We start from the raw sequence: 12,777 nt of genomic DNA, 5'->3' as shown, positions 1-12,777 counted from the left end.
TATTAACCAAGTTTCATTCTTAACATTTTTTAATTTTTGTTTCGAGTTTGTTTGACGCCCAAGGGAGGGGGGGAGTTTCAGATTTGTGACAAATCGGACAGAAGGGGGAGGGGAGGTCTAAAAAGCAGAAATTTGATGGACGTCATATTTGAATCGTCCCACAATTAACCGCCATTCCTCTTGCATAATTGTCTGATTCATTATAGCCATTATCAACATGTTCGGTTCCGAATATCTGTTGCACCAGAATCTTCGCCCTCATGCCTTGCTGCTTCATCGAAAGATGAATCTGCTGATTGCTGATTTTAAAGAGATTCAAAAATATCTCCCGAAACATTTCTAAATAAGTTAATAGCATCGATTGTATGTTTGTCGACTGTTGGGATTTACTTGTTGGATTTTTTTTTCTCCTCGGCTTGATCAGTCTCAAAAATGTCAAAAACGAGCTTGGTCTCTACATCCGACAGTTTCGATGATTTATTTCATCTTTTTCAGAGGAATAGAAAATTTATCGTTTTGTCGTTAACTGTGTTAGTGTCTAACATTGGTTGTCTTGGTTGTGTGTATTATTTTAAAAATGGTGTCCCTCTAAGTGCAGCTGTTTTGATTTCTTTGTGGTTCACTGTGGTTACTGTTCTACGCTGTGTCTGTTCTATTGGCGGTTATCATTCCTACTTGGTGCACTGGTTGTACGCTACGTGTCCGTGCTTTTACCTTTTGCTGTCTATTAATTCATCTATTGAATTAATGTATGTGTATGTTTACGTGAAAAATCAGAGGGGTTGTGTATAAGACACGACCGCATATTCAACGTAGGACTACGCAAAGTTAATGTAAAGGGGCGTTTAGAATGGGCAATTTTGGCTACGTTGGGAATGCGATATGTTGCTAGTTTTTGCTCAATGTTGCTTCTGTCGCCACCTGCACATTTGTGGTACGTCGCCATAGTTACTTGGAAACATCAGCAACTGTTAGGAACAATTGCATGCCACTAGTTGCCAATCTAGACACACCTTACTAAAAACACTTATGAGAAAATTGATTGCTAATGGAAATCACAATACTCTTCATTGACAGTTATGATGGTTCTGAAAAGAACCATTTTGAAAGTTTAAAATTGACTGAAACGATTGGATTGGCTACTTTGTGCTGTAGAGAAAAAGCATAGTGTTAGCATTACAAAAGCATTACATTACATTACATATTGTAGAACTTCGCATCGTGTAAATTATAAGCAATCTAGCACATGCTAAACCGTTATTTAGAGCAGCGTGGGGTCGAAATCAGACATCATGATAATGCTGATAATTTAAGTTTTCTGTTTGACACTGTGAATTAAAGTAATGTATGGTATAATCATAAATGACATACTTTTTCTTACATCTGATTTCCAGTGGCAACATTATCGAGCTGATGTCGCTTGTCCGAATATTTCTGGATTGTTTAAAGCGTTCAAGGGAAGAAATCACATTGTCTCTGGTTAAGATAGTGGTGAATTAACACTACAGAGTATCAATTATCAAAAAAATTGATTTGGCTAATCAGAAACTTACTAGCCGTTAAAATCAGGTACATGGTGTCATCTCCTTACCGGTTGGTAAGGAAAAGCTCCTGGCACTAATGTCGATATGGAAATAACTTCATTACTGTCCATCGATGTTTCGCTGAGCGCAAGGATATCTGCCTGTCTGAGAACCGCATCGGTTGAAATATCTGCTGAATGTGCGTGCGTTTAGACGTTGTACATTCAGGCTCAGCAGTACAGCAAAATGGCTTACGTTGGTTTCAGAAAATGTGCCGCCTTGACTCTTGTGTACAGTAAGAGCATTCGCACCTACTAAAGGAAATTGTATACGTTTGCACTTAATGCTACTACTTAGCTTAATATTTGCAGATCGCTTAGAGTACCCAGCGGGCCTCGATTTGACACGCAAGACCTTTCCAATGGAGTCGTTTTCAAATTTGAGCAATGATAATAAAGCACAGGTTGCGAGTATTTCACATATTAATATTTTGAACCTACATTATTTTTTTATAATATTCTATCCGGCAAGTTGAAAGCATGGAATGGTATATCCATAAACAAGCCGAAAATGTTTGATGACTGATCCCGTACCCTACATTTTTACATCTTTTCGGTTTCTATAGGACTCACCTGTTACGTTAGGCGATACGCTGGCCTCTACGTGCGCCGGAGCGGTCACCTCACGCAACACTTCAACGTTGGAGGGACCAGCTATTTCATGCGATGCACCATCTAACGATGTATTGCCCACTGCAGAATACATTGAATCACTACGATTTCCTTTTCTTCTCAAATGGTAGAATTTTCAGCGCTCTGCCACCGTCTAAGCTGGCCGCTTAGCTGGTCCAGTTAATGCATTGAATAATTATGAGGTTTTGTTCATAACAAGTTAATTGAAGAATATACGTTAGTTAAACAGCGATTTGTAACTTTATAACAAAATGGAATTCAAAAACCTACTCGTGTTGTACAAAATGCAACAGCGTGAGTAACCGAAGGTTAATAAAAATTGATGAAATTTATTCAAGAAAACTTTATTGATGTCAATCAAAAAGAATGTCATTACAGAAATTTATGCGTAGTTCAAAAACCTATAAAGTAGACTTTTACTACGCAATGTATATGTTAAAGAATAATATTTCCTCTTGCAACTTTTACTCAAATTAGTAGCAACCAACTTACCTTTGAAAAACCCGAATTAATCCACCTAGCGGTGTGACCTAGCCTTTCTACTGCCGCAATAATTATTTTTTGATTTCCTAGGAATATCTATAATTAACTTGACTATATTTTGAAATATCCGTTCCTTATTTTTCAAAATTCTTATCCAAAAAAGGTAATATCTGAATTTGAAAAAATAACTGAGTAGAGCATTAGATTTGAAAAACGAAGAAGTGAAATTGGACTTTTTTTTAGTTGGCGTTCTTTCAGTTAATTATTTTTGCATGAAAATCAAAACTAGAGCTTCTTTTGAATAAACTTTACTGAAAAAATAATATTAGTTTGATCGTATCGTTTAAACGATATTGCCCTTTAGATGTTTTAGGAAACGATGAGATCAAAGAAACAAAAGCAGCGCCATAAACAATACATGCTTTGGGATGGCCATATGATCGATATAATTTTCGGCGCTTGTTATTTTTGCTGATATGAGTGGACCCATATTAATTTATTTATTAAAACATGATGCATGACATATGATATTATCTTTTAAAGTGTCACTAGCGAAAACAAATTGTACAGAATTATTAGTATTTCTTCCTCTTTTTCATATAAAATTTCTAAGCTCTAGCATCTGTTGATTGGAAAAGCATCTATTGATGCGCAAAATTTGTTTGAAAATGGTATAAATTTATTTGGGAAAATCAACTCATTAGTATTTTAAATACTATACACCACTATAGCTATATGATTAAATCAAATACTTTTCTTCACTTTTTGCTTTGCTCGTCCGATTGCGAGTAACAGCAAATAAAGAAAATGACAATAGAAATGTTTCTCACTCTTTTTGTATTTCTATGCAAATTTTAAAATTGCAAATCGCATATACATACATACACACATACATACATACATACATACATACATACATACATACATACATACATACATACATACATACATACATACATACATACATACATACATACATACATACATACATACATACATACATACATACATACATACATACATACATACATACATACATACATACATACATACATACATACATACATACATACATACATACATACATACATACATACATACCTACATACATACATACATACATACATACATACATACATACATACATACATACATACATACATACATACATACATACATACATACATACATACCTACATACATACATACGTACATACATACATACACATACATAACACATACATTGAATACAATCGACCCTTGATTAATTATTTCGATTTTATACATTTTAACGGTTTAATATACGGCGCTGAAGTGTTAAAGTTTGAATAACTTTTGAATCAATCGTCCGATTTTCAGTAACTTGGTTTCGTTTTATAAAACTCAACAGTAACTTTCAAATGATAATAAATTGTAGGATGTTTCCTATTGATATAATGCTTATATTCAACAAAAACCAGTTTTAAATACATTTTTTCCACATTTCTTTATGTAACTTTCAAACCACAAGCCCATTCGTTATGAAATCTTGAAGTTAAGGTTTTGAAAGACTCCCCTTTCATATGCAATCAATTTTATTCAAATCGGTTAAGGGACCTATGAGATAATGAAGTCCCATATATTTCATATTTTTATACATACCTTTTGAACTAAAAGTCCGATCAGTATGTAATTAAATAGCGAACAATGGGACACCTAGACCTTTCATTTGACACTAAGATCATTAAAATCGGTCCAGCCATCTCCGAGAAATGTTGGCCCAATCAAAAGCGTTCCACACACACACACACACACACACACACACACACACACACACACACACACACACACACACACACACACACACACACACACACACACACACACACACACACACACACACACACACACACACACACACACACACACACACACACACACACACACACACACACACACACACACACACACACACACACACACACACACACACACACACACACACACACACACACACACACACACACACACACACACAGAAAATGCTCAGTTTTCGAAACTAAGTCGAATGGTATATGACATTCGTCCCGCTAGGCTTTCTTTCGATTTTCGGTTTTTCGAGTGATTCCTATACCTTTATACTATATTTTCATATAGTAGAAAGGCAAAAAGGATCTATCAAAATTTATAGGTGCTGCTATTTTGTTTAAGTTTTGTAAACTTAATTTCCATTTTATGAAAACCAACGCACTACGCAACGTTAACCATTAGATGAATTATGTTCCCAAGACGTGTCGATTTCTATCCCAAAAAGCAAGTAAGACCGTATAACAAAGGTTCCTTTCACCACTAGGTGGATTAAATCGGGTTTTTATACTGCAGCCAAAATGGCGCTCCCTCGAAGTGGCGCTCTAAGCAGCTGCTTGTTTTGCTTAAGGGAAACGCCGGCCCTGCCAATACTAATGCAACATTCAAATAAACGTTTAGGTTTTTAACGAACACATGAGATGTACAGTACAGTGTTTGTCGCTCTAACACAAAAACGTTAGCCACTTTCGGTTCCTCCTTCAGAAGACCGAGAAGAAGACAGATTTACAAGTCGCTGGGGGACAACATGAAGGAAACAAAGGGAGTAGACAAAAAAAGTGATTTGTTTCTTGCATTATTAGAATTTCCGTTACAATAACAGATGTACAAGTAACTGAGAGACAAAGGGGCCCAGAGTAAGATCGGGCAATCAGCTAGTAAGAAATAAAAACTTCGCTGCATGCTGTTTGACTAAAGGTAAAGGTATAAAGGTAAAGCCATCAAATAGAATAACCAAAACTCACTTCATTTTTGAGGAAAACATCTTGAATTTAGATGTTATCAATCGATAAGCAAAGCAAAGCCTTGGATATAAATTTTTTTGAGACTGGACCCTTGTTTACCGACAGACTTCGCAGCAAGTTATTAGCGTACAGGGTAATTACGCGGTTAGTGCAACAATCCTAGTGACTCTCTATTAACCGCCCAACCCAGAATTGAACATATCATTACACCCAATTCTTTTTTTACACGGGGGATGCGTTCCGTGTAAAAAAAACCGTGCAAAAATAAACCGTGTTATTTCGAGAAACCGTGTAAAAAAATCCGTGTTATTTCGAGAAACCGTGCAAAAAAAATTCCGCGTACTAGAATCCGTGTAAAAAAAGAATTGGGTGTACAACTGTTGTTGGTGAAATTTTAGAAAAACCGTGTTATTTCGAGAAACCGTGCAAAAAAATCCATGCAAAAAAATCCGTGTAAAAAAAATCCGTGCAAAAAAAAGAATTGGGTGTACTGGCATATTAGGCCAGTATGGCAACTCGAAGCTAATTGGGCGGTCAATTCGTTTATATATTTAAAGGGTTTCATGTTTGGCCTGTAGGAATAATTTATTAATAAACTTCGCTAAATCTAGTCGAAATCTGCTGATATGGTAACGCTGCTTTTCTGGTGTCATCGAACGGATTGATTGACTTTCCGTTTTGCGTCCGGTTTTAAGTTTAGTACAAAACTGATCAAACGGATAACCAGCCGTAAACTCTAACGCTACCATAAAGTATTAATTGTGCGCAGCCCTTATAGTTAAATGTAGGGGAGAGTAGTCAACAGTGAGACAACAGGAACAGTGAGACATCGGGAATAGCTTCGACATAAAACATACAAGATCCATGATATTTTCCTGCAAAGTAAAGTTTGTTAATCTATATCACATAATACAGTCTGAAAAAAATTTGTTAAGTTTTTAGTATATTTTTCAACAAAAGTCGTTTTTGGGGGGGTCAAAGTAAATTTTATTGCGATCATTTTCAGGTGATTTTTAACGGCAAATCGCATAACTAATCCAAATTAAATTTACTACATGGCATCTCATAGGAATGAGAGATAAAAATAAAAAAATATAAGACCATCGAATTGTATGCTAATACCACTATTTCACTATTTCTTATAAAACATTCCTATTGGGAACAGTGAGACAAACAAATGTGAGTAATTTTCAAAAAAAAAAATTTGTGTTGAGTTGTAAATCAATCCATATAAATTGATTGTAAATGAGTTCTGAAGTGTAAGTTGAAGGTCAGATAACCAGGATTTGACCTTTATATGAATATAAATGTAGATGTGAGAAAAATCGGAACTTTCAATAATGCACAACAATAATGTATCCTTTATGCACAAAATAAACATTACGACCTCTAAACTATTCTTTGTAACCAAACAATATGGTTTAAGTTTAATTCTAATATGTGTCTCAGTATTCAATACTCGTTGTCTCACTCTTCCCACCTACTGGGGAACAGTGAGCCAAAAAGATACCTTCACATTTGCGTTTGTAACTATTTTATGTTTTAACCAAAAGGGCTGAAACTTTTTTTCAGACAACAAGAAGGATATACCTCTCAAATGGATTGAAGACTTCGTTGGTAACTATCACCAAAAAATTTTTAAAATTTTTGGAAAAAAAGTGTCTCACTGTAGACGTCTCTCCCCTACTGGTCAGCCTCACCAGGGATGGCTGTAATTAGAGACAGTACTGGCATTAAGAAGCAAGCTGCGTCAAGTCATTGAAGGAAGGGTAAACCCTACTACACGGAAGCACGCATAAAAAAATTTAATAAGTGTATGCTCATTCAATAACGATTATAGCAAAAAATGCAGTGCATGTTATACAGCAAATATCTGGGCGATATCACATTAGTTCAACGATACTGCTCGCAGTGATGAGTCCATACAGGAAAAAATGGTGATTTATAAGGATTATACATAATAACGATGTAGTTGTGACTTGGTTGGTTAATCACAACTACGTCTCGCGATTATACAGCTATTTATTCAAAAACATTGCGTTACAATTACTGCATTACTGCATAATTACTTACGGATTTTATTTTATGTTAGTTACAAAGTCACCCGATGTGCGTAATAGTAATCCGACTATATTATGGCACGCTATGTTCGAAGGCACTTATTATTTAACTTAATTGCACCTCAGATTTCTCTTCTCAGGATGTTAGTACTGGTCAAAACAATTAATTTAGAGAAAATCTTAAAATATTTTATCTTGAGTTTTTTACAAAATTCAATTTTCAAGGGTATATAGAGGTCATTCCCTTTAAAACGATCATATCCGTTGTAATCGACCACCTCCGATTTCAATCAAATTTGGTATAATTGCTCATTCCGACCCCACATTCAAGTTCTCAAAGTTTTTTACGGACTGATCAATCCCCCTTGGAGTGGCGCTTCTCCATTTTTTTTAGATTTTCGAAAAAACTCATTTTTCATTGCACGGCACTGCAAGGGGGATTGAACAATCCGTACAAAACTTTGGGAAATTGAATGTGGGGTCAGAATGAGCAATTATACCAAATTTTGTTGAAATCGGATGTGGTCGATTACAACGGATATGATCACTTGAGAGGGAATGACCCCTATATAAGCTTGAAAATTGAATTGTGTGAAAAACCCAAGATAGAATATTTTGAAACCTTTTGTAAATTAATTGTTTTTACCAATACTAACATCCTGTGAAGAAAAATCTGAGATGCTTGAAAGTTAAATAATAAGTACCTTCGGATATAGCGTGTATGGGGGTTTTGTATGAACTGTTGGCAGAAATATTGTCTTTGGTTGCTTATTTCAATGCTTTAATGTTCCTGTATGTTAAACATACGCAATTGGCTGTTACTTTATGTTTGTTGATCGTATTTAAATTTAGGCTCCAATTGCCACGGTTAATGAGGTAAATCATTTCATGTAAATCGATAGTTTTTTTTTTGTCATTAAGCCTTTGAAATGACAGTACTAAAGATTTTCTATGCTGCAAGAATTTTAAAATAACGGTAAATGTAGATTACACAGTCGAATAAACCCTAACAATCCAATTTTTGGATTCCACTTGTCCCGGGGTAGCTTATTAATGTAAGTAGGTTAATATCTGGTGTGAAGTTCTCGAAATTCGGTAGCCTATAAGTAAATATATCGAAAAATATATGTGACATCGTGTGTCATAAAAGAATTAGTTATTATTTTTCTTACTAAATTGTGAAGTTAAACCACTGTGCATATAATGTACACTATCTCATATGTATGTGCTAAAACAGAAATTTCAATTGGTTTCATTTTATCTCTCTCGTTTCAGATTCAAAAAAATAATCAGGTAAATTGATTCATATATTTGTATTTCATAATTATTATATTTTTATGGGAATTATAACTGGTTACGAAAGAGAGTGATATGGTATGGTAGGGGAACGTCACCAGAAATCGCCACTTTTGTAGATAGAAAACAAGAGCACCAAAATTCATTGCGATATAGGGTACCGGGGGGTATTATCAGCACGCTACTAAATTCAGCTTACATTCCTTTTCTTCTGCTGCGCTTTCCCAAAGAAAAACTTTGCCGCTATATAACAATACTGAAAAGAATGTAGCACTCATAGGTTTGAATGTGTTACTATTTTTATAAAAATGTAAGTAATTTGCTAATTTTGTAATAACATCAAACCACTGTTTCTGTACTAGTACGTGTGAATACTCAATGGCATAACAGGTTTCATACCAGACGCCATTATAAATCGCACTGTAGAAATCACTCGACGTGGAGAAGCGCTGTGTGAACAAAGTACGTCTTACCTGTCCAAGGGTCTGCTGGAAAAGAGGCCGATACGCGAGCACTGTTGCCAATGATAATCGCGCACTGTGACAGCTTCACATGACAGCGTTGCCAACACTTTCGTCGTTAACCTTCCTAGTGTATTGGGGTCGTTTTCGACCCATCGGTATACTTACAAAGCTTGATACTCAGTAACGGTACAAGCTAGAGACTTGAAATTTTCTGACTTTTCCTAACTTTGGAAAATTAGCATTGTGGGGGAGTTTCAGCTTTCAGCGACATCTAGAAGAGCCACAGCAAAAAAAGTTGCATATTATGCATTAAGGGTCGAAAACGACCCAAGTTTTGAAATTGCTCTCATTCATCCATTTTCAATCCGAATTTCGTTTTCTTTACCTCGTTTGAAAGATATGGCCAAAACCTAGCACCCAAGGTATGTTGGGGAATATTTGTTGACTGATGGCCACTTCTGCGTCGGTTCCGGAACACCCACTACCAGGTCCCGGGGAATATTTTTATATTTTGAGATAATTCATTTTGCGGCACATCAAATCACATTGGCTTGATAAAATAAGACTAGTGGAAGTACATTGGGGACATTTTGGACCCGAATGGCCACTTCCCCATCGGTTACGGAACATCCGGTACCTGGTTTTTGAGGCCATTTTTGAATTTTAGGATGATTTCTATTGCGGCACGTCAAATTTCATCACATTGATAACATAAGACTATTGAAAGTATAATAAACACATGTTGAAGGCAAATGGCCACATCAGCATCGGTCCTGGAACATCCAGTACCCGGTTTTTGGGGACATTTTTGTATTTTAGGATAACTCATAATGCGATATATCAAATCACATCGGCTTGATAAAATAAGACTGATGGAAGTATAACAATGTCATTTAGAAGCCAAATGGCCACTTTACCATCGGCACTGGGTCATCCGGTACCAGTTTCGGGGGACATTTTTGGCTTTTGAGATAATTCACCATGCGGCACCTCAAATCACATCGGGTTGATAAAATAACAACAATGGAAGTATAATGGGGCGTCAGTCGCATATAATCCGGTAGCCGGTATTTATACCGGGGGAGATGAATTACCCTGTAATCCAAAAATGTCCCCAAAACCCGGATACCGGATAGTCCGGAACCGATGGTGAAATGGTAATTTTGGCTCCAAAATTTTTACATTGTACTTCCATTAGTGTTATTTCATCAAGCCAATGTGATTTGATGTGGCGCATGATGAATTATCCTATCCAAAAATGTTCACATATACCGTGCACCCGATGTTCCGGAACCGATGATGAAATGGCCATTAGTCTTCAAATGGTCCCCATAGCTCTTGTAACTGTTTTATTTGATCAAGGCGTTGTGATTTGATGTACCGCAAGATGAACTATTTCATAATCCAAAAATATCCCGCGGAACCAGGTTCCGGATGTTCCAGGAACCGATGGTAAAATGGCCATTTGGCTTCCAAATGACCTTATTTTATTTTCATCAGTCTTATTTAATCAAGCCGATGTGATTTGATGTGTCGCAAGATGGGTTATCCTAAAATACAAAAATTGCCCCAAAACCCGGGTACCGGATGTTCCGGGACCAATGCTGATGTAGCCATTTGCCTTCAAAATGTCTTTATTATACTTTCAACAGTCCTACGTTATCAAGCTGATGTAATTTGACGTGTCGCAAGATACATCATCGTAAAATTCAAAATTGTCCTCAAAAACCGGGTACCGGATGTTCCAGAACCAATGAGGAAATGGCCGCTTGGGTGCAAAATGTTCCCATTGCACTTCCATTAATCTTATTTTATCAAGTCAATGTGATTTGATGTGCCGCAAAATGAATTATCTCAAAATATAAAAATGTCCCTCGGGACCTGGTAGTGGGTGCTCCGGAACCGACGCAGAAGTGGCCATCAGTCCACAAATATTCCCCAACATACCTTGGGTGCTAGTTTTTGGCCATATCTTTCAAACGAGGTAAAGAAAACGAAATTCGGATTGAAAATGGATGAATGAGAGCAATTTCAAAACTTGGGTCGTTTTCGACCCTTAATGCATAATATGTAACTTTTTTCTAATGCATTAGGAAGGTTAAGGGGGAAGTAGAGTGACTATATATAGAGTCCTGCATGCACCTCATATACATGTATCTCACAGTACGTAATTCGGTCGGAAAAATAGAAGCAATCGGTTTCGTGTATCCGCTCTCGATAATGGTTTGCAAGCAACGTTCACGTTTACTTATTCTAGAAATTGAACAGCTGTTAATGCAGTACCACAGTACAATTCTACTTCTTTTTATCATGAACACAAAAATTTCCCTCCGATATGAAAATATAAATCAATTTTCATTCACTACCTGAAAATTAATCTTGTTGTTAATTTATCATTTACACTACTACAAATATAGGAGGCAAACGTGCCAAGAATGTTTCTCGCATATTGAGTAAAAATCTATACACGGTAAAAAATCGTCACGTTCAATTCAACTGTTCTTGCATTTGAATCAATCTGTTACTCAGCATTGCATATTGAAGTGATTAAGTGTTGATTTTCAAGAGGTTTCTATTTCTTGAAGAAGAGATCTTTCATTGAAAACTATTCAATGGAAAACACCATCGAATCTTAATGCATATCTATTGAATTTGTACTAATTATTTTTCGCATTTTACAAATGTCATATTATTTATTGTAAATCGAATACTTTCAATTCATTTGACAGCTCAAAATTTTAAAACATTGGACGCATTGGAAATTAAAGTGATTTTCTGTTGGTTCCATTGTGCTTTGTGTTGATTCATTTTCTAAAGATTTTCATTTCGAATTGTAGTGATAGGCAAGTAGTGCGAATTCAAAGGTAAATCACTTCGCTTCAACGTGTTATTTTTTTACCGTGTACTAAATAAATGGGTCATTGAAGAGAGCTAAATTTCCAGTGACAACCACTTGCTTCTGGTGCTAATGTATATGGACGATTTAATGTACACTAGCCCCAGAACACAGAACAGAAGTGGAAGTCCGAACGATCCGGCGATCAAAACTGGTAACAGAGTCTTTTTTGTTTTTATTTTTCTTTGGGAAGGTTTTCTCATAGAAGCGAATAACAGCAATACACTGAAGTCGCTTTTTACGCGATTTGTTTTTTTTACGCGACTATTTTTACGCGAATTTCGGAATTTACGCGGTTTTTTTACGCGAATTTCGGAATTTAGGCGGTTTTTTACACGATTTTTTTTAACGCGATTTTCGGAATTTACGCGGATGTGCTCAAAACGTCTATTTTTTCACGTTGTGTTGAAATCCATAAAGTTTTTTTTACGCGAAATTTTGGTTTTTTTTAACGCGAATTTTGGAATTTAGGCGGTTTTTTTACACGAACGTCGGAATTTACGCGGTTTTTTTACGCGAATTTCGGAATTTACGCGGCTTTGATTTACGCGGG

The 12,777-nt window shown here is 36.0% G+C and overlaps 1 protein-coding gene across 1 annotated transcript in view; it reads left to right on the top strand.

The window, feature by feature from the left end:
* Positions 1 to 12,777, top strand: part of LOC128740156 (uncharacterized) — a 298,630-nt gene that overhangs the window by 127,879 nt on the left and 157,974 nt on the right. Inside the window, exon 8 of the mRNA XM_053835681.1 lies at positions 8,844 to 8,861. Coding sequence (XP_053691656.1) covers positions 8,844 to 8,861 — 18 coding nt within the window. The remainder of the gene's footprint in view (positions 1 to 8,843; positions 8,862 to 12,777) is intronic.

This window comes from Sabethes cyaneus, chromosome 3, assembly GCF_943734655.1.
Source record: "Sabethes cyaneus chromosome 3, idSabCyanKW18_F2, whole genome shotgun sequence".
Lineage (NCBI taxonomy): Eukaryota > Metazoa > Arthropoda > Insecta > Diptera > Culicidae > Sabethes > Sabethes cyaneus.
The sequence above is the reverse complement of the archived record's forward strand: the minus strand, read 5'-3'. Positions and strand labels throughout refer to the sequence as shown.